The 27790-nt window shown below is 50.8% G+C and overlaps 1 protein-coding gene across 29 annotated transcripts in view; it reads left to right on the top strand.

Moving 5' to 3' along the window:
• PPP6R2 (protein phosphatase 6 regulatory subunit 2) overlaps positions 1–27790 on the top strand; it is a 104223-nt gene that overhangs the window by 50558 nt on the left and 25875 nt on the right. For 25 of the 29 annotated variants that reach the window (XM_031007350.3, XM_031007352.3, XM_055374418.2 and 22 more), the window contains 4 exons: positions 3310–3552; positions 16109–16295; positions 23927–24064; positions 25467–25532. In XM_031007350.3, coding sequence (XP_030863210.2) covers positions 3326–3552; positions 16109–16295; positions 23927–24064; positions 25467–25532 — 618 coding nt within the window. In that variant the 5' untranslated portion in view covers positions 3310–3325. Of the gene's footprint in view, positions 1–3309; positions 3553–16086; positions 16296–23926; positions 24065–25466; positions 25533–27790 lie in introns of those variants that run through there. The other 4 variants (XM_055374427.2, XM_055374432.2, XM_055374436.2 and 1 more) reach the window with 3 other exon arrangements.

Here is a 27790-nt window from a genome sequence, read left to right on the forward strand (position 1 = left end):
TCACACCTGTATTCCCAGCACTTTGGGAGGCTGAGGCAGGAGAATCGCTTGAACTCAGGAGGCAGAGGTAGCAGTGAGCCAAAGTTGCACCATTGCACTCCATCCTGGGCAATGAGAGTGAAACTCCGTCTCAGAAAAAAGAGAAGACATAACAATCCTAAATATGTGTCAACATAATAAAAGAAATTCAGGGCCGGACGCGGTCGTTCACACCTGTAATCCCAGCACTTTGGGAGGCCGAGGTGGACAGATCACGAGGTCAGGAGTTCAAGACCAGCCTGACCAACATGGTGAAACCCCATCTCTACTAAAAATACAAAAATTAGCTGGGCGTGGTGGCACACGCCTGTAATCCCAGCTACTCAGGAGGGTGAGGCAGGAGAATCGCTTGACCCCAGGAGGCGGAGATTGCAGTGAGCCGAGGTCATGCCACTGCACTCCAGCCTGGGTGAGAGAGCAAAACTCTGTCTCAAAAAAAAAAAAAAAAAAAGAAAAGAAATTCAGGCCGGATGCAGTGACTCACATCTGTAATCCCGACACTTTGGGAGGCCAAGACGCTTGAGGCCTAGAGTTCAAGACCAGCCTGGGCAACATAGTGAGACCCCATCTCTGTAAAAAATTTAAACATAGTCCAGGCGCAGTGGCTCACACCTGTAATCCCAGCACTTTGGGGGGCCTAGGTGGGCGGATCACGAGGTCAGGAGTTCGAGACCAGCCTGACCAGTATGGTGAAACCCCATCTCTATTAAAAATACAAAAAATCAGCTGTGCATGGTGGCGCATGCCTGTAATCCCAGCTACTCAGGAGACTGAGGCAGGAGAATCACTTGAACCTGGGAGGCGGAGGTTGCAGTGAGCCAAGATCATGCCACTGCACTCCAGCCTGGGCTACAGAGTGAGACTCTGTCTCAAAAAAAAAAAAAAAAAAAAAAATTTTAAACATTAGCTGGTCATGGTGTTTCTTGGTTGTATTCCTAGCTGCTTGGAAGGCTGAGATGGGAGGACTGCTTGAGCCTGCAGTGAGCTATGATTGTGGCACTGCACTCCAGCCTGGACAACATGGTGAAACACCATCTTTAAAAATAAAATCCAGTCTGGCAATGTTTGTCTTTAATTGAAATGACTATTTGCATTTAATGCATTTATTGAAATGGTTGAATTTATGTCTGGTATCTTGCTGGTTTTTTTTTATTTTGTCTCCTCTGTTTTTGTTGCTTATCTCCTTGTATTTTTATTATTAGTTTTGGTCTTTTGGATTAATCCAGTTGTTTTAAATTATACTACTAGAAAAATTCTTCTAGCAGGATCCTATTTCGTCGATGGTCTCTTATAACCCACCCAGGCTTCCACCTTCTCTGTGGCTAGAAACAGGACCGTCCAGAAGTCACCTGTAACTGCCCTATCTTGCAAGTTCTGATTTTGGCAAAAAAAAAAAAAAGCCTTGACAAGGTTGGATTCACTTCTTTCCCTGGATTGTGTGTCATCCAAGTACGTGAGACATCTGGTAGTGCATTTCAGAGAGAGGAGCATCTGATATGTGTGTGGAGGCAGCCATCTTTTCCTGAAAGTCCTTTTAGGAATCATTATTTCTGGTCCTCTGAAGTTTGCCGCTACCACTCATAAATATCTATCCACACCCCTTACAAGAAGAATAAGGAAGATCTTAAGACCTAGAAGGAAAACTGATTGCAGACCAGGCTTGGTGGCTCAATGCCTGTAATCCCAGCACTTTGGGAGGCCAAGGCGGGCAGATTCCTTGAGCTCAGCAGTTCGAGGCCAACCTGGGCAACATAGTGAATCCCTGTCTCTACAGAAAAAAAAAAACAAAAAACCAAACCCCGCCACCCCAAAATCAAAACTGAAGGTAGTGTCAGTGTATATATGGAGTCCCTTGTGCTGAAAGTCAAAGCAGCTTCATTCTGGGGCCTCAAGAGCTCCAGCTCTGGGCTCTTCACCTCTAAGCCCATGGGCAGTGCCCGCCCAGTGGTGTGTATAGATCGGAGGCTGCAGGGCCTCACCCTTAGCTGCAGCTGTCACGTGCTGGGGAGCCTGTGCAGGAGGGTACAAGTAGGAAAGTGCCGTCTGCATGGGAAGAAAAATGCAGCATCCTTGTAGTGCGGATGGGGTCCAGGAGACCCAGGAGCTGCCCAGAGGACCTGGTGGCATGCTGTAGAAAGCAGCCAGGTAGGTATCTGGGGCCAGGAGAGGTTTTGGAGCTGAGATGAGATGTGCAGACATCAAGTGAGTTTGAATTAGCCAAAGCCAGGGGCTGTGGGAGTGTGGCTGGACGGTGGAGGCTCCCGTGTCAGGGGTCCTAGGGCATCACCGGCTTTATAGTCAGACAAACCTGGGCATTTACATCTGTGGTCAGCCTTTTGTTTTTCTAAATAAAAAATTAGATAAATTCCATCTACTATTACTATAATTTTTTAAATGTTTCATGTAACATTGAAAAGATTGTAATCTCACAGTAAAGTTTTAACTTTGTTAAAGATGTAGGCTTTATGTTTTCACTTTCTATCAGAATAGTGAAAACTTTGTTGCTAACCAGCCCTGGCCTGCAGAATGACATGTGAGACACTAGGGAGGACTGTCCAGACAAAGACAGCAAGAGCTGGGATGTTTGGGAAGCAGAGGAGGGGCTGGATCATTGGTGATTCCTCAGGTGTCTGTGGCAAGACCTAGTGCCCAGTTGGTGTATGTGTGAGGAGGTGCCTGCTTCAGAGAGAACCCTGGGTGTGATTCAGCAAGATGGGGACGATGAGTGGATGGGCCGGGTGGCTGGGGGTGGCAGAGGAGTGAGCGCAGGGTCAGGCAGCATCAGCTGTCTTGATTTTGACTTGCTGAGTTTGCTCACAAATGTGAGACTTTCAGAGGGGAGATGTCCAGTGTTCACTCAGGACAGAAGGCATCCCTGACACATGGGAGAGACACCTGGGTGCATTCGCCTAACAGAACTACAGAGCAAGCAAGAGCATTGAGGGGCATGTTGAGCACGCTGGTGGGTGGGGGACAGTGTGGGGAAGGAGGGCAAAGGAGGGGGTTAGCCCAGAGGAGAACCTGGGGAGGCAGGTCCTGGAGCTGGGGGTGCAGCCTCAGAGCTGTTGAGCAGCTGGGAAGTCTGCTAACTTTGTGAGCCCAACCTGGAGAGGTCTGATGGGAATGGTTACTGGGGAGGGCCCCCACCATCCTGAGCTCTGGGAATCTTGTGTGTTCATGCTGCAGATGGACTTCCAGGACTTGGGTCTAGTGTTGCTGAGGGTGGATCTGCAGAGGTGAGAGACATGACCCCTTTGCCCTCGTTTGCAGCTCTGCGGCCGTCACGATGTTCTGGAAGTTTGACTTGAACACCACGTCCCATGTTGACAAGCTGCTGGACAAGGAGCATGTGACGCTGCAGGAGTTAATGGATGAAGATGACATCTTGCAGGAGTGTAAGGCTCAGAACCAGAAGCTGCTGGACTTCCTGTGCAGGCAGCAGTGCATGGAGGAGCTGGTGAGCCTCATCACACAGGATCCGCCCCTGGACATGGAGGAGAAGGTCCGCTTCAAGTATGTACCAAAGCTGTGATGGGCCAGTACGCCAGGCAGTACTGCAGGCAGGCCGCAGGCAGTGTCTGAGGATGGCCATAGTTGGGGATTTCTGATGAAGAAGCGAGCCGTAAAAATCCACCCCATGTGAGAAGTGAGGAGGGCACTCCCATGGGGTCTGAGGTTGAAGAGTTTGGAGATTGGGTGCAGTGGCTCACGCCTGTAATCCCAGCACTTTGGGAGGCTGAGGAGGGTGGATTAATTGAGCCCAGAAATTTGAGACCAGCCTGGGCAACATAGTAAGACACTGTCTCTATTAAATTTTTTTTAAAGATTAGCCAGATGTGGTTTTGTACACCTCTGGTTCCAGCTACTCGGGAGGCCGAGGTAGGAGGATCGCTTGAACTTGGGAGGTTGAGGCTGCAGTGAGCCATGATTGTGCCACTGCACTCCAGCCTGGGTGACAAGAGTGAAACCCTGTCTTAAAAAAAAAAAAAAAAAAGGCCGGGCACAGTGGCTCATGTCTGTAATTCCAGCACTTTGGGAGGCCGAAGCAGGCAGATCACTAGGTCAGGAGATTGAGACCATCCTGGCTAATACGGTGAAACCCTTCTCTACTAAAAATACAAAAAATTAGCCGGGCATGGTGGCGGGCGCCCGTAGTCCCAGAGGCTACTGTACTCGGCAGGCTAAGGCAGGAGGATAGCGTGAACCCGGGAGGTGGAGCTTGCAGTGAGCTGAGATCACTCCACTGCACTGCAGCCTGGGTGACAGAGCGAGACTCTGTCTCAAAAAAAAAAGAAAAAAAAAAGAGTTTTGACTGTCTTGTGCCAGCATTTTTTCATTCTAAGTAAAGTTAATTTTAGGTTGGTACACGTCAGAGTGTTTTGAGTGGCAATATGTTGGGAAAAAAAGACTGATCCCATGCTAGAGATGCAGGTGTTATTGCAGCATAAGGCTGTACTGTCAGCAGGGTTGGCTCCAGGCCACAAAATGGCTAGGCAGGAGAGATATGCAGTAACTGACCTACAGTCCTGGGACGTGCTTCACTTTAGGGTCTTCAGCTCAAAGGAAATAGATCATTGTCATTCGTGGTACCGTCCGTTCTCAAAGTTTTTCCTGAAACTCCCATTCAGCCCTGGCCAGGATGCTAGGACATGACACAGAGGGAGGGGGCAGTGTGGCGAGATGGCTGGAGCCTCAGGGCTTTGAGTCAGGACAGAAGGGTGAGCAAGGATGGGGCTGGGGCGAGAGGGAGGACGGCAGAGCTGGCCTCCAGCTCCTCACGGCGCAGATCTACGAGGAGCACATGACCCGCAGTGTCCCCAGGTGACGCCTCATTAGGAAGTGGGAGATACATACAGGTTAGCAAACCTCGGCCTGCAGGTCATGTCCTTTTCCGTGTGGCCTGTGAGTGAAGAATGGTTTTACGTTATTTTTTATTTTAGTTTTTGAGACAAGGTCTCACTCCATCGCCCAGGCTGGAGTGCAGTGGCATGATCTCAGCTCACTGGAGTCTCTGCCTCCTGGTCCCAAGTGATCCTCCCGCCATAGCCTCCCGAGTAGCTGGCACTACAGGTGCGTGCCACTATGCACGGCTAATTTATTTTTGTATTTTTTTTGTAGAGACCATGTTGCACAGGCTGGTTTCAAACTCCTGGGCTCAAGCAGTCCACCCATCTTGGCCTCCCAAAGTGCTGGGATTATAGGTGTGAGCCACTGTGCCTGGCTGGTTTTACCTTTACCTGTTTAAATGGTTGGGGAAAAAAAAATCAAAGGAAGCTCGGGCATCGTGGCTCATACCTGTAATCCCAGCACTTTGGGAAGCCAAGGCGGGCGGATCACCTCAGGTCAGGAGTTCGAAACCAGCCTGGCCAACATGGTGAAACCCCGTCTCTAATAAAAATACAAAAATTAGCAGGGCGTAGTGGCGCACGCCTGTAATCTCAGCTACTCCGGGAGGCTGAAGCAGGAGAATGGCTTGAACCTGGAAGGTGGAGGTTGCAGTGAGCTGAGATTGTGCCATTGCACTCCAGCCTGGGCAACAGAGCAAGACTCTGGCTCAAAAAAAAAAAAAAAAAAAAAAAAGCCGGGTGTGGTGGCTCACACCTGTAATCCCAACACTTTGGGAGGCCAAGGCGGGCAGATCACGAGGTCAGGAGTTCGAGACCAGCCTGACCAACATGGTGAAACCCCGTCTCTACTAAAAATACAAAAATTTGCTGGGCGTGGTGGCATGTGTCTATAATCCCAGCTACTCAGGAGGCTGAGGCAGGACAATCGCTTGAACCTGGGAGGTAGAGGTTTCAGTGAGCCAAGATCGCTCCACTGCACTCCAGCCTGGGTGACAGAGTGAGACTCCGTCTCAAAAAAAAAAAAAAAAAATCAAAGGAAGAATATTTTGTCACACACATGAAAACGATATGAAACACATTTCAGTGTCCACCAATAAAGTCTTGTTAGACACAGCCACGCTCATCCACATCTCATAGCGTTGAGCAGCTCCAGCAGGGGCCACGGCAAATAATTCCTCCCTGGCCGTTCATAGAAACTCTTTGCTGGCCTTTGTCTTAGAAGGAAAATAAAGCAGGATAGTGAGCCAGGGTGTCCCTGTGGCAGGTGGTAGTCAGTACTTCATTTAGTGTGGTCAGGCATCCTCTCAGGTAAGGGGAGCAGTGCTGGGTTGGGGAGGAGAGTTCTAGCCTGAGCAGGGCCTTGCTGTAAGGAACTGAGGGTTAGGGTGGGGCAGCTGCAGCCAGAAGCTGCTGTGGCTTCTGGTCACACCTGCTGTGTCAGCATCACTGTTGACAGTCCCCATCCCTCCCACTTTCAAATGTGGCCCAGTCTGGTGACAGATTAGAGCTGAGAGACAGGTATGGGGCAAGGAGATTGGGGAGGGGTCTTCTGGATCAGGACAGGAATCCCAGAGTAGCATCAGTGAGCCGGGAGAGTCTCATAGAGTTTGGGAGAAATCAGTAGTAGATAAGTACAGAACCAAGCAAACAGAACAAGAGGACTATGAACCTGGGGGGAGACTTCCATAAGTAAGCAGAGATGCTCTGAGTAAACAACCCAGGTCAGGATATCCATCTAAATTACCCTGTGACTTCGGAGGGAAAGCAAGAGGACTAGGGGAAGACTTCCATAAGTAAGCAGAGATGCTCTGAGTAAACAATCCAGGTCAGGATATCCATCTAAATTACCCTGTGACTTCGGAGGGAGGGAAAGGGAGAGGGAAGTCGGGTGGTGGGAAAGCTTTACCTTCCATTGTAGGAAGTTAATTCATAATGTCTAAAATTGGTGAACAAAGAAGAAATGTATGTGTGTATTATTTAGAAACATGGAGGTTAACTTTGGAGAAAACTGCTGAAAGAGTCCAGTGATTGCCTCTGAGGAGCATGACTTGGGATGCTGGGGGGCAGGGGGGGCTGTCCTCACCAGCCCTGTCATCTCTCTGAGCTTTTCTCTGAGGAGTGTGACTTGGGATGGGGGCAGGGGGGCTGTCCTCACCAGCCCTGTCATCTCTCTGAGTTTTTCTCTGAGGAGTGTGACTTGGGATGGGGGCAGGGGGGCCTGTCCTCACCAGCCCTGTCATCTCTGAGTTTTTCTCTGAGGAGTGTGACTTGGGATGGGGGCGGGGGGCCTGTCCTCACCAGCCCTGTCATCTGAGGTTTTAAAGCACGTGCACATATCACTTGTATAAAAAACATGAAAGTCAGGTGTGGTGGCTCACGCTGGTAATCCCAGCACTTTGGGAGGCTGAGGTGGGAGGATCACTTACGCCCAGGAGTTGAAGACCAGCCTGGGCAATATAGCGAGACCCCATGTCTTTTTTTTTTTTTTTGGTCTGAGATGGAGTCTCACTCTGTCGCCCAGGCTGGAGTGCAGTGGTGCGATCTCGGTTCACTACAACCTCCGCCTCCCAGGTTCAAGTGATTCTCCTGCCACAGGCTCCCAAGTTGCTGGGATTACAGACATGCATCACCACACCCAGCTAATTTTTTGTATTTTTAGTAGAGACAGGGTTTCACCATGTTGGCCAGGCTGGTCTCGAATTCCCGACCTCAGGTGATCCATCTGCCTCAGCCTCCCAAAGTGCTGGGATTACAGGCATGAGCCACTGCACCCAGCCCCCATCTCTATTTCTTTATTTAAAAAAAAAAAAATATTAAGACTTTTTGGAAACAGAGTCCTTTTCTGTCAACCAGGCTGGAGTGCAGTGGCACGATCTTGGCTCGCTGCAACCTCCGCCTCCTGGGTTCAAGCAGTTCTCCTACCTCGGTCTCCTTAGTAGCTGGGACTACAGACGCACACCAGCATGCCTGGCTAATTTTTTGTATTTTTAGAAGAGACGGGGTAACCATGTTGGCCAGGCTGGTCTTGAACTCTTGAGCTCAGGCAATCTGCCTGCCTCGGCCTCCCAAAGTGCTAGGATAGTGCTAGGATTACAGACGACACTTTTTTTGAGGCTAGTCAAAGTGCAGCAGTGTTTACACTTAATTGGTCACAAGCAGTTAAGATTTCTTTCTTCCTTCTCCAGTCTGTCTGCATCACATGACTAGCCTTGTAAATAAAGTGAAACAAAAAACACTTTTTTTGAGAAATAGAATAGGGGCCGGGCGTGGTGGCTCACGCCTGTAAATCCTAGCACTTTGGGAGGCCGAGGCGGGCGGATCATGAGGTCAGAAGATGGAGACCATCGTGGCTAACACGGTGAAACCCCATCTGTACTAAAAATACAAAGAATTAGCCAGGCGTGGTGGCCGGCGCCTGTAGTCCCAGCTACTCGGGAGGCTGAGGCAGGAGAATGGCATGAACCTGGGAGGCGGAGCTTGCAGTGAGCCGAGATCGCGCCAGTGTACTCCAGCCTGGGCTACAGAGTGAGACTCCATCTCAAAAAAAAAAGAGAGAAATAGAATAGGATGGACGGACGGATGGATGGAGTGAATGGTAGCTAAAGGAAGAAGAAGGGTCAAGATTATTTTTCAGTGATGGGGAAGATCCAGGCATGGTGACACACGCCTGTAGTCCCAGCTACTTGGGAGGCTGAGGTGGGAGGACCTCTTGAGTCCAGGAGTTTGGGGCTATAGTGTGCTATGATCACACCTGAGAAGAGTAAGTGCACTCCAGCCTGCATGACACAGCAAGACTGTCATCTCTTTAAAAAATAAAAAAAGATGGAGAAGATATAAATATATATGTAGACCAGGAGTTGGCAGACTGTATCTATGAAAAGTCAGAGAGTAAATACTTTAGGCTTTGCAGGTTGTAAGGTCTCTGTTGCAACAGCTCAACTCTGAAGTTGTAGCATGAAAGCAGCTACAGAAAATGGTAAACAAATGGATGTGGCTACATTCCAAGAAGGCTTCATTTATATAGAGCAGCGCCTGTGCTTCGAGACTCTGCTATCCTTGCCTAGTGGCACTGCCAGATTAAACACCGCCTCCTGCAACCTGTTAGCCTTGGAGGTCAGGCTTCTCCTGCAGACCTGGCAGAACACCTCCATGACCACAGGCTCAATTATGGGAGGACTCTTCTTGAAAGTGGAGAATTTGCCTGAGCTGTCTGTGCTCAAGAGAAGCTGCACTTGGTTTGGGTGGATTGGGATCAGGTAGCAGCCACTGACCCTGCTTAATTAAAGCCAGGGGCTGCTCCAGGGAGGTGAGGCCCACAGGCTGCCTCTTCATAAGGCCTCACATGCAGCTAGCCCTGCCTCTGCGGAGCAGCCCTTGGCTGAAAAGCCACTGTGGCTGTAAGATGGCTGGTCACCTTCCGGAGTCAGAGCACTGCCTGCCCAGGCCACAGCAGAGGGCGCCACCCCAGGGCCGGAGGCAGCAGCAGTCACATGGTCAGCCCTAGAGCCTGGGGATGCTCCTGGTCTTTTCATGAGCTCTTGTCTAGTTTGCTTGCCAAGATCTGGATTATTTGAGAAATAAGACAGAAGAGCCAGTAAGAGACACCAAGCTGTCGCTTTCATTACTCATAAAGCAGTGTCATTTATAACTCTGAGCTGTGGGCTTCCTCATTCCCGATTGCAGAATTAGAACTGCTCACCCAGTGGGAAGCAGCAGTGGGTCACAGCGGGCCCCCAGGAAGCACCCCCTGCCCCAGAGAGACTTGCTGCACTCAGGGCAGAACTGAAAGAAAGACGGCGTCTCCACCAAGGGAAACACTGGGAGGAAGGGAACTTTGCCGTAACAGTTCCTGGGCCACTGACCATCCACTCCACATCCACTGTCCATCTCCTGTCGTGGCTTCTTCCTCTTCTTCGGTTGACTTCCTGTGGTAAATTATACTCTGTTAAAACAGCTTCCTGAGATGGAGTTTGTGGGTGGTGATGTTTAGGGCATCGGGCCTGCGTGTTTGAGACCCTCTGATTAGAAGTTCAGACTGGGCATTACCCCCTGGGCTTTGGGAGCCTCCGTGTTGTCCTCTAGTCTCACAAGTCTGATGTAGCAAGCTCCTGGCTCACGTGTGTCGCCTGTTTTCTCTCCTCTCTGAGGGCATTTAGGTTCTTTTCTAAGCCCTATTGTTTCTGAATTTCCCAGTAATGTGGAATTATTCTATGGGTCAGGACAGGGGATCCCCAAACAGCATCATTGAGCCAAGAGAGTTTCATAGTCAGAGCTTGGGCGAATTTAGTAGTAGGTAAGTACAAAATCAAGCAAACAGAGCAATGAGAAAAATACTGACTCTAAGGGAAAAGTTGTATAAGCAAGCAAAGATATCCCAAGTAGACAAATGAGGCCAACAGTGGATATCCATTTCTTTCCTTTGTTGTTCTGGGCTCCCTGAACCCTTCTAGTCTGTACATTTACGACATTAGCTGAGGGAAATTTCTCATATTGTTTCTTTTAATCTTTCCGGGACTTCTAATGAGGTGTTAGATCACTCAAATTAATGCTTTTCTTATTTTTGCTTTTAATGTTTTGTACTTTGCCTTTTTGGCCTACATCTGACAGACTTCTTCATCTTTTAAGTTCTCATCCTTTTATTGACTTTTCAAAGTTCTACCATTATTTTTTGTTTGTTTTTTAGACGTGAGGTCTTGCTGTGTTGCCCAGTCTGGACTCAAACTCCTGGGCTCAAGTGATCCTCCCATCTCAGCCTCCCAAGCAGTTGGAACCACAGGTGCCACCATGCTTAACATCTGTCATATTTTAAAATTTTATTTTTTTTTGAGATGGAGTCTGGCTCTGTCGCCCAGGCTGGAGTGAAGTGGCACGATCTCGGCTCACTGCAACCTTCACCTCCCGGGTTCACGCCATTCTCCTGCCTCAGCCTCCCATGTAGCTGGAACTACAGGCGCCCACCACCATGCCCGGCTAATTTTTTGTATTTTTTAGTAGAGACGGGGGTGTCACCGTGTTAGCCAGGATGGTCTCGATCTCCTGACCTCGTGATCCGCCCGCCTCGGCCTCCCAAAGTGCTGGGATTACAGGCGTGAGCCACCGCGCCAGGCCAAATTTTTTTTTTTTTTTTTTCTGAGACAGAGTCTGTCTCGCTCTGTCCCCCAGGCTGGAGTACAGTGATGTGATCTTGGCTCACTGCAAGCTCTGCCTCCTGGGTTCACACCATTCTCCTGCCTCAGCCTCCCTTTTTCTTTTTTCTTTTTTTTTTTTGAGACGGAGTCTCACTCTGTCCCCCAGGCTGGAGTGCAGTGGCACAATCTCGGCTCACTGTAAGCTTCGCCTCCTGGGTTCACGCCATTCTCCTGCCTCAGCCTCTTGAGTACAGGCGCCTGCCACCATGCCCGGCTAATTTTTTGTATTTTTTAGTAGAGACAGGGTTTCACCGTGTTAGCCAGGATGGTCTCGATCTCCTGACCTAGTGATCCGCCTGCCTTGTTCTCCCAGAGTGCTGGGGTTACAGGCGTGAGCCACTGCGCCCGGCCCATATTTTTAATTTGTAAGAGCTGTTTCTTATTCTCATATATTTTAATAAAAGCTTCCAGTTCTTATTCATGGATACACAGTCTTAATGTGTCATCTCTGAGAACATTGTAGTTTAAAAGAGTTTCCTTCTGTTCTCTACACTTGCTCTCCTCCGTGTGCCTTGTTTTCTGCTTGGTCAGCACCACGCTTCTTTCATAAGTGGGGCCCTAAATCCTGCACAGAGTTTGGGATCTGCATGGGGCTTACTCACCACAAGCTTAGAGGCCACTAGTTGACTTTCCTCTTTGTCCCATTATTTTTCCCAGAAAGGAATCCTTCTAGCTCTCCCCTGTGGGGAATGGACCTGTCAGTATCAGGAACTGAGTTGGGAAGAGGGCTGGGGGCACCCAGGTTTTTTTTGGTTTTTTTTTCACCAAGTCCCCTATTTCTGGATGGTGTCTGGTCACCCTGTGGCTGTGCCTGGTGTCCCTGGCCCCAGGAGCCATAAGGGAGGGACATGTCCCACTGCCCTGGCCTGTAAGTTCTCAGCCCACCCTGCCCTTACTGGCCGCCAAATCAGTGTCCAGGCCTCTCTGGAGTTCTGTGGCCTGAATTCTCATCTCTAGTTGGTGCCCCTTCTGTGGGCTCCCGAAACTCAGCCTTCCGTGTGCCAAGTCAGTCTTCACGTGGCCGGCTGCTTCAGTCCTCCAGGCTGGTTCGTCGTTTCTGCCTCTCCTTTCTTGTCTTTTTAATTCTTTGTGTTATTTGAGATGGAGTTTGAGAGGGAATATGAACAAGCCTGTGTGCTCCATCTGCTGTTTGACTGGAATTTCTATACCTTGTATACATTTTTAAAACTACTAGGGCAGCACCTGTCATTTGAAGAATAACTGTAAAATGTTGATAAAGGAAAAAAGGAGAAAATCTTAGTCCCTCCATCTAGAGAATCAGTGTCTTCTAGCTTGGTTTGTGCCATGTGTGCACACGTTTGTCCGTGTGTAGACAAGATGAGTTTGGAGCTGGGCGCGGTGGCTCACGCCTGTAATCCCAGCACTTTGGGAGGCTGAAGCAGGCAGATCACTTGAAGTCAGGAGTTCGAGACCAGCCTGGCCAACTTGGTAAAACCCCGTCTCTACCAAAAATACAAAAGTTAGCCGAGCATGGTGGTGCATGCCTGTAATCCCAGCTACGCAGGAGGCTGAGACAGGACGTGAACCCGGGAGGCGGAGGTTGCAGTGAGCTGAGATAGCACCACTGCACTCCAGCCTGGGCAACAGAGCAAGACTCTGTCTCAAAAAAAAAAAAAAAAAAATCAGTTTGTTCCCTGTGGTATTGAGACACTTCTTCAAGGAATGATTTGGATGTTTCTCTGCTTCCTTTTGATCTTCCTCCTCACCCCATGGGATGTGACTTCCTCCCCCTGCCCAGCTCACTGGTCTTAGTGTTAGAGATCTGGTAGACCTGGGGCCTCACTGTGGCCTTTGAGGCTGCCAACCTGGCCCTCCTCTCCTGCTCTCTGGTCCTCCTGCCCTGAGGGACCATGTGTTGTCCACTTGTTGGCCAGCCCCTCTGACATCCCACAAGGTGGGTACTGCCTGCCCCAATTAACAGACAAGGACACTAAAGGCCAGAAAGTTCGGCTATTGAGGTCGGCTAGTGAGGGGATGAGCTTGGGCCTGCCCCAGCCCCCTGCGCCAGCTCTCAGGCCCCCTCTCTGCCCACACATCCAGCTTGCAGTGCCCCTGTGCCTGACCCTACTCCATCGGGCCCCAGCCAGGTCCTCTCTCCCAAACCCAAGCCTGCTGGGCCACTCTTTGACCCTCTACACTCCACCTGCCCTTAACAGGCGCTGTTCCTCGGGGCTCTAAAAGTGGCACTTTCTTGTCTGGGCTGATGAGGCACACCCACCCCCCCAGCCAGCCGAGACCATTGCATTTCTTCCCCTTCCACACTTGGTCAGCTGCCAGGCCTGGCCAGCTGTTTCCCATAGAGTCTCTCAAACCCTGGCCCCTCCAGCCGGTCGCATGGACCACCTTGGCTTAGGTCCAGTGCTAGGGCTGCCTCTCTCCCTGGCGGTGGCCACATGTTAGCAAGAGAAGGAAGGTCGTAGCAGCTGACCTTGAGCACACATTTGCTGTGTGACAGGCATGGGCAGGCACTGTCACCTGCACATTCTATTTTTTTTTTTTGGAAACAGAGTCGCTCCAACCTCTGCCTCCCAGGTTCAAGTGATTCTCCTGCCTCAGCCTCCCGAGTAGCTGGGATTACAGGCGCCCACCACCACACCTGGCTAATTTTTGTATTTTTAGTAGAGACGGGGTTTCACCATGTTGGCCAGAATGGTGTCAATCTCCTGACCTCAGGTGATCCACCTGCCTTGGCCTCTCAAAGTGCTGGGATTACAGGTGTGAGCCACTGCACCCGGCATATTTTTTTTTTTTTTTAAGTCAGGGTCTTACTCTGCCACCCAGGCTGGAGTGCAATGGTGTGATCTTGGCTCACGGCAACCTCTGCCTCCCGGGCTCAAGCCATCCTGCCACCTCAGCCTCCCATGTAGCTGAGACCACAGGCATGCACCACCTCACCTGGCTAATTTTTCTTTCTTTCTTCTTTTTTTTTTTTTTTTTGGAGAGACGGAGTTTCATCATGTTGCCCAGGCTAGTCTCCCACTCCTGAGCTCAAGAGTGATCCACCTGCCTCAGCCTCCCAAAGTGCTGGGATTATAGGTGTAAGCCACCGTGCCCGTCCTTACCTGCACGTTCAGATGAGAAAACCCAGACACAGAGAGGACAGGTCACTTGCTGGTGTCAGGACAGGCCTGTTCTGAGACAGCCATTCCTACAGGATGCTCCCACTGGGTGGGCCCTGTGCTCCTCCCCAGCACTCCCAGAGGCAGGGTCATGCACCAGGCCTTGCTATGGGGGCTGCTGTTGAGGGCTGCGTCCTGGGCTGTGGGGTGTACCTCTCCTGGGGCGATGGCTATCACCCACCTGTGTCTACCAGGTACAAAAGAGGGAGCAAAGTACATTATTCACAGGTGTTGGTATTTCTTAGTCATAACGTTCTTGCATAGTGCCTCATCCCTCACATGCTTCCTGAGCGGCTGATGGGTGTTTCTCCCGTCTAGGGATGGAGTGGTCTGTGTTTGTTGATGGAAGGGGCGTGGCTTAGAAGGAAAGGAGAGGCTCAGTGGAGGGGAAGATGGAAATGGCCACAGATGTGGCCTCGTGGAAACAGTGTGGTTAGACCAGAGGTGAGAGGCCTGGAGAGAGGTAAGAGGCCTGGAGAGAGGCGAGAGGCCTGGAGAGAGGCGAGAGGCCTGGAGAGAGGTGTGAAGGCCTGGAGAGAGGTGAGAGGCCTGGCAGGCGAGTGTGAAGGCCTGGAGAGAGGCGAGAGGCCTGGAGAGAGGTAAGAGGCCTGGAGAGAGATGAGAGGCCTGGAGAGAGGCGAGAGGCCTGGAGAGAGGCGAGAGGCCTGGAGAGAGGCGAGAGGCCTGGAGAGAGGCGAGAGGCCTGGAGAGAGGCGAGAGGCCTGGAGAGAGGCGAGAGGCCTGGAGAGAGGCGAGAGGCCTGGAGAGAGGCGAGAGGCCTGGAGAGAGGCGAGAGGCCTGGAGAGAGGCGAGAGGCCTGGAGAGAGGCGAGAGGCCTGGAGAGAGGTGAGAGGCCTGGCAGGCGAGTGTGAAGGCCTGGAGAGAGGCGAGAGGCCTGGAGAGAGATGAGAGGCCTGGAGAGAGGCGAGAGGCCTGGAGAGAGGTGAGAGGCCTGGAGAGAGGTGAGAGGCCTGGCAGGCGAGTGTGAAGGCCTGGAGAGAGGCGAGAGGCCTGGAGAGAGATGAGAGGCCTGGAGAGAGGCGAGAGGCCTGGAGAGAGGTGAGAGGCCTGGCAGGCGAGTGTGAAGGCCTGGAGAGAGGCGAGAGGCCTGGAGAGAGGTGAGAGGCCTGGCAGGCGAGTGTGAAGGCCTGGAGAGAGGCGAGAGGCCTGGAGAGAGATGAGAGGCCTGGAGAGAGGCGAGAGGCCTGGAGAGAGACGAGAGGCCTGGAGAGAGGCGAGAGGCCTGGAGAGAGGTGAGAGGCCTGGAGAGAGGTGAGAGGCCTGGCAGGCGAGTGTGAAGGCCTGGAGAGAGATGAGAGGCCTGGAGAGAGGCGAGAGGCCTGGAGAGAGACGAGAGGCCTGGAGAGAGGCGAGAGGCCTGGAGAGAGGTGAGAGGCCTGGAGAGAGGTGAGAGGCCTGGCAGGCGAGTGTGAAGGCCTGGAGAGAGATGAGAGGCCTGGAGGGAGGTGAGAGGCCTGGAGAGAAGTGAGAGACCTGCAGAGAGGTGAGAGGCCTGGAGAGAGGTGAGAGACCTGGCAGGCGAGTGTGAAGGCCTGGAGGGAGGTGAGAGACCTGGCAGGCGAGTGTGAAGGCCTGGAGAGAGAAAAAGCTGGAAGACTGAGAAAGGTTATTTAAAGAATGGGAGTAGGGTCAGAAAATGTCGGATATCAGCGTATAGGGCATGAGGAGCATAGAAGGTATGTTAAAAAACTGAACTTCTAGTAGTCAGAAATACCAGCTGGTCACAGGTAGTCACGTTTTTATTCTGTTCTGAGGTCTGTAGTGTTTGTTTGATCACGTGGGTCTGCCTCCTAAGAAGCAGACTATGTAAGCAGCTTCCTAAGAGTTGGAGAAGTCTAATTTCACCTCCAGTGCTTGGACTGTGCCCTTTTAGATATCCAAACACAGCCTGTGAGCTTCTGACTTGTGATGTGCCGCAGATCAGCGACCGCCTCGGTGGGGACGAGAGCCTGCTGAGCCTCCTGTACGACTTCCTGGACCATGAGCCGCCTCTCAATCCTCTGCTCGCCAGTTTTTTCAGCAAGACCATTGGCAATCTCATTGCAAGAAAAACCGAACAGGTAAATCACGTGCAAAGCCTCTGTGACTTGGGGCACCGTCATGGTGGATGCTGACGTGTCCTGCTGTGAGCCTGGCGGTACGACTCATCCTCAGGCCGCGGGAACAGCATCTGTGACTCTTCTGTGCAACACATGTGGAGCAGTGTGTGGGTTTTGCCAGTCTGGGAGCTGGAATTTGAAAGAGTGTTTCTGGCTGGGTGCGTTGGCTCATGCCTGTAATCCCAGCACTTTGGGAGGCCGAGCTGGGCAGATCACTTGAGGTCAGGAGTTCAAGACCAGCCTGGCCAACATGACAAAACCCTGTCTCTACTAAAAATACAAAAATTAGCCGAGCGTGGTGGTGCGCACCTGTCATCCCAGCTACTTGGGAAGCTGAGGCAGGAGAATCGCTTGAACCTGGGAGGCAGAGGTTGCAGTGAGCTGAGATCGTACCATTGCACTCCAGCCTGGGCAACAGAGTGAGACTGTCTCAAAAAAAAGAAGGAGTGTTTCTTATAGCTGGCTCTGGAATAAGCAGCACTTCCCGCCATCCCTGGGAGCTGCATAGGGCCCCAAAGTAGGCCATCTTGTGCTGTCACTGACCAGGTGGAGGTGTGAGGTCCCAGGGCATCATGGCAGGACCTTGGACATCCACTTTCTCAGGTCTGCAGCTTCATCTGTCTGGGTGGCGTGTCTGTCTGTCCAGAGCATTTATTCTTTCAAAACAAAGGTCACTTCTAGCATTAGACTTCTGCAAAAGCAGTTAGTGAATTCATCTCAGCCAGCTGTAACGGGGTCTTCCTGGAGCCCATCCTTGCTCCTGCCTTACATGTGACCTGACCCGGGCTTCTGCCCCTCCAGGCTGTGGACACACAGGTAGAGAGGCGTGGTGGCCCCTGTGCCAGCACCCTGCAGTCTGCCTTGGCCAGTCTTCTTTCCTGTGTCATGCCCCACCTGCCCATCCCTGATGGGAGTATTTTAATTTCTCATGTAAATATTTCAGTATGTATGTACGTTTATTTATTTTTGAGACAGGGTCTCACTACGCCCAGGCTGGAGTCCACTGGCTCCGTCACAGCCCACTGCAGTCTCAACCTCCTCAAGCTCAGGTGATCCTCCCACCTCGGCCTCCTGAGTAGCTGGGACTACAGGCACATACCACCACAGCTGGCTAGTTTTTAAAATATTTTTTGTAGAGATGGGGTTTCCCCATGTTACCCAGGCTGGTTTCGAACTCTTGGGCTCAAGTGATCTGCCTGCCCAGGCCTCCCAAAGTCCTGGGACTACAGGTGTGAGCCACGATGCCCAGCTATGTCTCTCTAAAATAACGACTTTTTTCTTTTAAATATAATCAGAATTTCATGATCACACTCCAAAAATATTAACCGTAATTGTTTCATACCATCAAACATTCAGTCAGGGCACAAACCAGTATCTTATATCTGCTTTGAGCTCTGAGAAAGCGCAGCCCCACGAAGGCTGCGGTTCCCCTTGACGACATTCAGCATGCGAGTGTTCAGTGAAATGCCGTCTTCCCTTGCGCCATAAATCTGAGAGTTGCAAGGGCCGCCAGGGGACTGCCTCACCTCAGCTCCTTCTGAAGCTGAGTGTGAGTGAAGGTCGCCAGCAGCAGTGGGTCGTGCTGGGTGTGAGGCTGCTGGCAGAATGGGAGTGGGAGTGGAGGCAGCGGGGAGCTGCGGTGTGGGCCGGGGGGTTGTCGTGGCTGTGAGGTGGTAGTAGATGTTGTAAAAACCTTTACTACCTGGCCCTTGCAGCCCAGTGACTAGATGCATGTATCTCATAATTTGCCATAACCTGATCTTATTCCCCTGCCACTTTCAGATATTTTCTTTATAATTTTACTGCTTCATATAATATTTTTCTTCCATTCTCTCACCCAGTACTTAAGGCATTAAAGTAATATGAACTGAACTGTTAAACATTTCTTCTGTTGGCTGGGCGCGGTGGCTCACGCCTGTAATCCCAGCACTTTGGGAGGCCGAGGCGAGTGGATCACCTGAGGTCAGGAGTTCGAGACCAGCCTGACCAACGTGGAGAAACCCCGTCTCTACTAAAAATACAAAATTAGCCGGGCGTGGTAGCGCATGCCTGTAATCCCAGCTACTCAGGAGGCTGAGGCAGGAGAATCACTTGAGCCCAGGAGGCAGAGGTTGCAGTGAGCTGAGATTGCGCCATTGCACTCCAGCCTGGGCAACAAGAGCGAAACTTTCCATCACCCAGCAGCTGGCTTGTTCTCAGGGCCAGCTGTGAGGCAGGGATGCCTTGAGCCTTCCTTCTGTGTTTCGTGAAACTGTGGGAGTAGCCTAAAGGTGGGGCTTCAGTGAAATGACCGTCCGCATTTTCCCCGCCCTTCATTATGAATTCTTTCAAACGTCTACAAATGAGAGAAAATATTTCATGAACCCCCATGTCTCCGTCACTCAGATTCCACATCATCTGTTTATGGCTAATCACATTTCTTCTATATCTCTTTATTTGTTTTTCTTCAAGATTGTTTTTATGATTCTTTGCCTTTTGATCATGATGATGATGATGATGATTTTTTTGAGGCAGAGTCTTGCTCTGTTGCCAGGCTGAAGTGCAGTGGCGCAATCTCAGCTCACCACAACCTCCGCCTCCCGGGTTCCAGCGATTCTTCTGCTTCAGCCTCCCCAGTAGCCGGGTCTGCAGGCGTGCACCCCCACGCTCAACTAATTTTTGTATTTTTAGTAGAGACAGGGTTTCACCATGTTGGCCAGGATGGTCTCAATCTCTTGACCTCGTGATCCGCCCACCTTGGACTCCCAAAGTGTTGGGATTACAGGCGTGAGCCACTGCGCCCAGCCGACGGTGATGATGATTTTTGAGATGGAGTTTTGCTTTGTTGCCAAGGCTGGAGTGCAGTGGCGTGACCTCGGCTCATTGCAACCTCTGCCTCCGGGGTTCAAGCAATTCTCCTGCCTCAGTCTCCCAAGTAGCTGGGATTACAGGCGCCTGCCACCACACTGGGGTAATTTTTATATTTTTTAGTAGAGACAGAGTTTCACCATGTTGGCCAGGCTTGTCCCAAACTCCTGACCTCAGGTGATCTGCCTGCTTCAGCTTCCCAAAGTGCTGGGATTACAGGTGTGAGCCACTGCACACGGCCTATTTTGTTTTTTGTTTTTATTTTCTTCTTTTCTATTTTTTAATTTTTGCTTTCTCTTGTTTATTGTTTTAGAATAAGCAAATTTTAGAATGAGTTTGTCACTTTCTACATTCTCCCTCTCCATACCCTGCCCCCCAAAAATAAACCTACTGAAATTTTGATGAGGTTTGCATTGGCTGTAGTTGGGTCTGACAAACTGTGGTCCACAGGCCAAAAGCAGCCATCACTGATTGTGTGAGTGAGGTCTTAGTGTAGCACAGCCACTTCCATTTCTGTGCACGCTGCCCGGGGCTCCTTTCACACCACAGCAGCACAGCTGGTAGCTCAGGCTACTTTGATTTCTTAGAAATACACTGCAGTTCTCTGTATGGCAGTCTTGAGCATCTTTCACTAGATTTATTCTTAGGTATTTGATATCTTTGTATTATTCTGAGTGGTGTCTTTTTTTTTTTTTTTTTGAGACGGAGTCTTGCTCTGTCGTCCAGGCTGGAGTGCAGTGGCGCAATCTTGGCTCACTGCAACCTCCATCTCCTGGGTTCAAGCGATTCTCGTGCCTCAGCCTCCCGTCTGGGGGATAGAGTGAGATTCTGTCTCCAAAAAAAAAGAAAAAAGAACCTCTATTTTTTTCAAGCCCATAACGATCAATGTATCATATTCACATACATCAGTATTCTAGTTGTGATATTATACTGGTGTTCTAGAAAATGTCACCGTTGGAGGAAACATGTCAAAGCATACAAGGATTTTGTTTTAGTTTTCCTTTGAGACAAAGTCTCCCTTTTGTCTCCCAGGCTGGGGTGCAGGGGCACAATCTCGGCTCACTGCAACCTCCGCCTCCTGATTCAGGTGATTCTCCTGCCTCAGCCTCCCGCGTAGCCGGGATTACAGGTGCCTGCCCCCATGACCGGCTAATTTTTGTATTTTTAGTAGAGATGGGGTTTCACCATGTTGGCCAGGCAGTCTTGAACTCCTGACCTCAGGTGATCCACCGGCCTTGGCCTCCCAAAGTGCTGGGATTACAGGTGTGAGCCCCCATACCCGGCCTTTAAATGGTATCTTTTTAATTGAAATTTTGACTGAGATTACTGTATTTACATGAGGTTGTATGAAATAATATGAAGAAAATCCTTGGCCAGGAGCAGTGGCTCACTCCACCCAGCACTTTGGGAGGCCGAGGTGAGTGGATCACTTGAGCCCATGAGTTTGAGAGCAGCCTGGCCAACATGCCAAGATCCCGTCTCTACTAAAAATATAAAAATTAGCTGGGTGTGGTGGCACACGCCTGTAATCCCAGCTACTTGGTGGGGCTGAGACAGGAGAATCACTTGAACCTGAAGGCGGAGGTTGCAGTGAGCCGAGATTGAGCCACTGCACTCCAGCCTAGGTAACAGAGCGAGACTCTGTCTCCAAAAAAAAAAAAGAAAAAAGGCCAGGCGTGCTGGCTCACACCTGTAATCCCATCATTTTGGGAGGCCAAGGTAAGCGGATTATCTGAGGTCAGGAGTTTGAGACCAGCCTGGCCCAACATGGTGAAACCCTGTCTCTACTAAAAATATAAAAATTAGCTGGGCGTGGTGGCAGGCACCTGTAATCCCAGCTACTCAGGAGGCTGAGGCAGGAGAATCACTTGAACCCAAGGGTGGAGGTTGCAGTGAGCCGAGATTGTGACTCTGCACTCCAGCCTGGGCGACAAGGGGGAGACTGTCTCAAACAAAAACAAGGCCTGGCGCAGTGGCTCACACCTGTAATCCCAGCACTTTGGGAGGCCAAGGCAGGCAGATTACGAGGTCAAGAGATCGAGACCGTCCTGGCTAACACGGTGAAACTCTGTCTCTACTAAAAACACAAAAAATTGGCTGGACTTAGTGGTGCGTGCCTGTAGTCCCAGCTACTCGGGAGGCTGAGGCAGGAGAATGGCATGAACCCAGGAGGCGGAGCTTGCAGTGAGCCAAGATCGCGCCACTGCACTCCAGCCTGGGCCAGAGTGAGACTGCATCTCAAAAAAACAAACAAAATCCTTGTATGCTTTGACATGTTTCCTCCAATGGTGACATTTTCTAAAACACTAGTGGAATATCACAACTAGAATTTTGATGTGAATGTGTGAATATGATCCATCGATCATTATGGGCTCAAAAAAAATAGAGGTTCTTTTTTCTTTTTTTGGAGATAGAATCTCACTCTATCCCCCAGGCTGGAGTGCAGTGGTGCGATCTCGGCTCACTGCAACCTCTGCCTCCTGGGTTCAAGCAATTCTCATGCCTCAGCCTCCCGAGTAGCTGGGATTACAGCCACCCACCACCACGTCTTGCTAATTTTTATATTTTTAGTAGATACCATGTTGGCCAGGCTGGTCTTGAACTCCTGAGATCAAGTGATCCGCCTGCCTTGACCTCCCTCAAGTGCCGGGATTACAGGCATGAGCCACCACGCCCAGCCTGGGGTTATTTTTTCTTAAATGTTTGGAAGAATTTATTAGGCCATTAAACCTTCTCTGTATAGAGAGCCTATTAATTATAGATTTTGTGGAGTTTTAGTATGTTCTGGAACTATTCTGATTTTGTTTCTTGTCAGTTTAAATAAGTCCTTTTTTTTTTTTTTTTTGAGATGTTTGAGATGGAGTCTTGCTCTGTCACCCAGGCTGGAGTGCAGTGGCGTGATCTCGGCTCACTGCAAGCTCTGCCTCCTGGGTTCATGCTATTCTCCTGCCTCAGCCTCCCGAGTAGCTGGGATTACATGTGCCCACCACCATGCCCGGCTAAATTTTTTTGTATTTTTAGTAGAGACGGGGTTTCACCATGTTAGCCAGGATGGTCTCAACCTCCTGACCTCAGGTGATCCACCTGCCTCGGCCTCCCAAAGTGTTGGGATTACAGGTGTGAGCCACTGCGCCTGGCCTAGATAAGTCCTTTTTTTTTGTTTTGTTTTTTTGAGATGGAGTTTTGCTCTTGTTGCCCAGGCTGGAGTGCAATGGTGCGATCTTGGCTCACCACAATCTCCGCCTCCCAGGTTCAAGCAATTCTCCTGCCTCAGCCTGCTGAGTAGCTGGGATTACAGGCATGCACCACCACGCTTGGCTAATTTTGTATTTTTAGTAGAGACGGGGTTTTCTCCATGTTGAGGCTGGTCTCGACCTCAGTCTGGTCTGACCTCAGGTGATCCACCTGCCTCGACCTCCCAAAGTGCTGGGATTACAGGTGTGAGCCACCGCACCTGGCCAGATAAGTATTTTTTTTTCAAGGAAATTTCTTTTCTAAATTTACAAAAACTGGCATAAAATTGTTTCTATTAATTTCTCATAATAAAGCAGGTGTGGTGGCTCCTGCTTATTATTACAGCATTTTGGGAGGCTGAGGTGGGAGAATCACTTGAGCTCAGAAGGTGGAGGCTGCAGTGAGTTATGATCACACCACTGCACTCCAGCCTGGGGGACAGAGTAAGACCTTGTCTCAAAAAAAAAAAAAAAAAACTACAAACCTCTCATAATAGTTTTTATTTCTGTAGGATCTTTGGCGATGTCCCTTGTTTCATTCTTAATATTGTTATTTGTACCTTCTGTTTTGTCCTTCGTCTTTCTAGAAGTTTAGTCATCCTTTTCGAAGAGCCATCCTCCTCTCCTCCTCCCCTACCCCCTCCTCCCCCTCCTCTTCCTTCTTCCCCTTCTCTTTTCCCACCACTCCTTTTCCTACTGTCCCTCCTCATTGCAGCACTGGGGAGTGAGGCTGAGGCCCTGCAGCCAGGTGGGCCTTCTCTGTGTTCCCATTGTTTCCAGTGGAGGGCTGGGTCTACCCCAGCCCCCAGCCCAGTAGCCTGGACATAGCAGACACTTATCTCTGTAGGCTGAGTTGAGCTGAATTTGCAGCGAGCCCAGCCTTCACTTCTCCACTGTTACCTCGGATCTGCAGTCTGAGCAGCCCACTGCGTCTGTGATGGGTGCTGTGCCCCCCCGCGGCCTCACGCTTAGCTGTCTACACCTTGTTGGCACTGGTCATCAGCCAGCCACAGGATGCCTCTTTTTCTTTTCTAAAACCTCAGTCTTCCCCTTCAACCGCTCATGGGTTTTGGTCAGCAGCTGGCGTCTTGTGCACTCTGTGCTCCCTGGATGTGTGTTCTAGGCCTGGGGCTGCCAGTGATGGCCATCAGCTCATCTCAGCTCTGTCTATACCATTCGTTTCTGTTGGAAAAACCCGAACCAGTAGGTATTGGATGGCAGCTGCTCACGGCAGCCTGTGCTGCCCCACCTGGGACAGCTGTGTCCTGTCGGTGTGGCGCGACAGGGGTCCCTGTGCAGTGGCCTCCCCCTGCCCAGGCCCTCACATACACCACTGCCTGGTAGGACTCTGCCTGTCCCTTGAGGGGGCTTTCTTACAATCTTGTCTGGGTCTTTCCGTTATTTCTGCTTAATATAATTACTAGTTCAACTTTCCCATGAGAGTTTTTGGAGGAGGTGTCTCACGGTTGTCAGGGTCGGCCCTGCCTGCCTCTCAGGTGTGTGTGATTTCAGGTGATTACGTTTTTGAAGAAGAAGGACAAGTTCATCAGCCTGGTGTTGAAGCACATCAGCACCTCAGCGCTTATGGACCTGCTGCTGCGCCTGGTCAGCTGTGTGGAGCCAGCCGGGCTCCGGCAGGACGTCCTGCACGTGAGTTTGGGAGTCCCCCCAGTTCCCGAGGGCAGGGGTGCTGCAGGAAGCCAGCTGGTTAAGTGCAGGAGCTCAGAGCACCAGGGCGCCCGGCCCCCATCTCTCCACCTAGCGTGCATTTCTCCGTGGGGCTGTTAGGGGTTCTTGTCGAGGATTGTGGCCTGTACCTTTTCCACTGTCCCGACTTAACTCGCTCAGAAGCACAGAGCAGAGAGGTCCCTTCTCCCCGCAGTCTCCAGCCTCCTGCTCTGTGAAGAGGCCGAAATGGACTTTCCTCGCCTGCCTCCGTTTCTCCTGCCAGCGCCCACCCCCGTGGCTTGGAGCAGGAGGTCAGTGAGGTGCTAGCCCTGCGTCCAGGCCTGTGCCTGCCAGGAGAGCCCCGGTGGACAGCAGTTCCCTGCAGAGCCCCGTTGTTTACCCTGGAGCGTGGATGCGTCTGTTCTGATGGTGTTTAGTCAGTGAGAACAGGTGCTACAGTTTCCGAAAAGAGGAGGATGCCCCCCAGAGAAGCCCAGGAAATCTGTTCTGACAAACTTCTGCTCACTGTTTGGCCAGCTTTGTTTGTGGTGAGGTTTAAAATAGAGTAGAGTAAACCCTGAGGCCCTCTGCCTGTTTCCCAGCTCCTGGAATCAGGACTCATCCAGATGGTCACTCTCACTCTTAGGTTAGTAATGCTTCCTCAGGGAGCAGCTTCTCACCAGGAATGACTGACCGTCACCAACCTTTACACAGTGGACACAGGATCAATACTAGCTGTGGTCATAGCCGTTAGTGGGAAGCCTGCAGAACTGTACGTCAGGCAGCCTTTTAGCTGCTTTACTTGATTCACTTCATGAAGTAGCCATGGGGGGACAGGTCATCCCATTTTTGGATAAGGAATTTAGGCACAGGGCGCAGCAGTGTGGTGCGGTAGCCAGGTATGGCCCAGGCCTGCCAGACCCCGACACTCACACTGGGCCCCCGTTGCCCTTGAGCTTTACCCCACAGTGTTCCTGTAGCCTCTCCAGGGTGGAGTTACTCTTCCTCATCCTGGGAAGGCCCCAGTGCTGCAGGGAACAGCTGAGGCTTCTCTGGCTTCAGCATCCAGCGGGGCTCCTGAGCTATAGCTCGTGTGGCTCATTTGCACCCTGGTCCTTAAGAGAGAAGTCCTGAAGGCAGAGCTTACATACGCATCATTAGGACAGAGGGATGGTGGTCACCCTTTATCATCTTTTGAGCCACTCCCAGAACCTCCCAGAACTCAGTCATTGTGTGTTATATGTGTTCTTTCTGGGTCTGGGGTGTGTCAGGCAAAGAGTCTATATTCTAGAAAACGGGTGCAGTGCTGCACCAAAGGGGAAAGGTTCCTGCTGTTTACTTAGACTTCAGCAGCGACACTGAAAGGCCTCTTTTTCTCTTTCAGTGGCTGAATGAAGAGAAGGTCATCCAGAGGCTTGTGGAGTTGATCCACCCGAGCCAGGATGAAGATGTGAGTGTGCTGCTTACCGAGCTTCGTGCATCAGTCCAGGCCTGTGCTGCCAGGTCACCCACTGCTGCGGGCCAGGGGGCGAGGGAGGGCAAGTCATCCCTTTCCTAAGATGAGGATCGGTTAGGTACTTTTCTTTCTTTAATCAAGCACTGACTTCTAGGCTGGATTTTTTTTTTTCTTTTTTTTTGAGATGGAGTTTCGCTCTTGTTGCCCGGGCTGGAGTGCAGTGGTGCGATCTCGGCTCACCACAACCTCCGCCTCTTGGGTTCAAGCAATTCTGCTCACCCAGTCGGGTGAGCCACCACACCCAGCCTCTAGGCTGTTTTCTTCTTGTTGTTGTTGTTGTTTAAATAGAGATGAGGTCTCACTACATTGCTCAGGCTGGTCTCAAAAACCTGGCCTCAAGTGATCCTCCTACCTCAGCCTCCTAATGTGCTGTGGTTACAGGAATGAGCCACCATGCCTGGCCTAGGCTTTTTCTTCTTAACTGAAAAATAATCTATGCGTATTACAAAAACAATTCTAGGACAGGCGCGGTGGCTCATGCCTGTAATCCCAGCACTTTGGGAGGCTGAGGCGGGCCGATCACTTGAGGTCAGGAGTTTTGAGACCAGCCTGGCCAACGTGGCGAAACCCTGTCTCTACTAAAAATTAGCGAAGTGTGGTGTCAGGTGCCTGTAATCCCAGCCACTCAGGAGGCTGAGGCACAAGAATCACTTGAACCCAGGAAGGGGAGCTTGCAGTGAGCCGAGATCACACCACTGTGCTCCAGCCTGGGCGACAGCGAGATTCTGTCTCAACAAACAAACAAACCAAGGAACAATTCTAATAGAATTGTATCAGTCGTCTGTGACCGAATAGCAAATTACCCTGAAATGTAGTTGCTTATGGCAAGTATTTTTACCTGTAGCAGTATCAGTTTCTGTGGATCAGGCATCTGAATGTGGCTTAGTGGCTCTTCTGTTCAGTCTCACAAAATACAGTCATCTTAGAGCTCCACTAGGGTAGAGGCCAGCTCCATGGTCACAGATGGCTTGGCAGCATCCAGTTCCTCAGGGCTGTGGGCCGAGGCCGCCCTCAGCATTGCACCACGTGGGCGTCTCCAGAGGGCAGCACACAACGTGGAGCTGAGCTTCCCCCTCACTCTTAATGTATTTGGCTCTTTAGACCCGGGTGGCTGGGTCCAGCCCACACTAAAAGAGATGGGGGCTATAAAGGCATGAACTCCAGGACGGGATTGCTAGGGGCCCCCTAGAAGCCACCCACCCTGGAAGCACCTAAGGTGACAATGGGGCTCCCTGTGGTGATCCCTGTTGAGAGTTTGGGGTATATCCCAGTAGGCCTTTTCCTAGCATTACACATACCGATCTATACATACAACCACGTGTCCTTGGCAGATTGGAAAACAGTGGTGCTGACTCGTGTCTGAGGCCTTCACTGCTGCCTGGCCAACCACCCTACTTTGTTCTCCGTCAGCCCACAGGGCTGATCAGACAGACGGGAGAGGCCACGTTGGCGTCTGTAGGAAGCAAGGAGGCCGCCCTGCCTGAGAACCGGAGCCCACCCATGCATGTGGGTGTTGTGGGCTGATGGCCTGTCCTGGGTCCCAAAGGCAGACCTGAGAGCTAATCTGGCTGCTTTCTTTTCTCCCTAAAATACTCCTGTGAGTGTTTGCTTTCCCTCAGTCTTCCCACAGCATGTGAACCAATGCTGCAGGGAGTCAGGGGTTGTTTCTCTCTTAATCACATTTGTCTTACCTACAGAACAGCCCTACATTGTCAGCAGGGGCACGTTCCCATCACGGATTGTGTGTTAATGTTTCCCTAGAAAAGTTGAGTCCTCTGTTTTCTTGGTAGCAACTTCCCTATTTTCATTAGCTTACAGGACTCATTCTGAATAATAGCAGCTACTTATTACCACATTTAAAATACAGTATCAGTAACATGGCCACATATTCAGCATATTTCAAAACGTGGATCACAGGTATAGCCCAGTATCTGCATTGCATATCTGACCATTATTAGCCCTGTTTTGAATTCCTGAAGATAGTTCAATGCAGCTTTAAAAAAAAGAAAAATCTAACCAGATCTACATTTTGACGACAGAAAAGGCAGACACAGGCTTCTTTGAAATGAAGCTGTTGTCTGGAATCTTTCTTTGTAGAAAACTGGTTTAGAGAAAGTCCCACATCTTTTTTTTTTTTTTCTTTTTGTTTTGAGATGGAGTCTCACTCTGTCACCCAGGCTGGAGTGCAGTGG

The sequence above is a fragment of the Gorilla gorilla genome, chromosome 23, assembly GCF_029281585.2.
Source record: "Gorilla gorilla gorilla isolate KB3781 chromosome 23, NHGRI_mGorGor1-v2.1_pri, whole genome shotgun sequence".
NCBI lineage: Eukaryota > Metazoa > Chordata > Mammalia > Primates > Hominidae > Gorilla > Gorilla gorilla.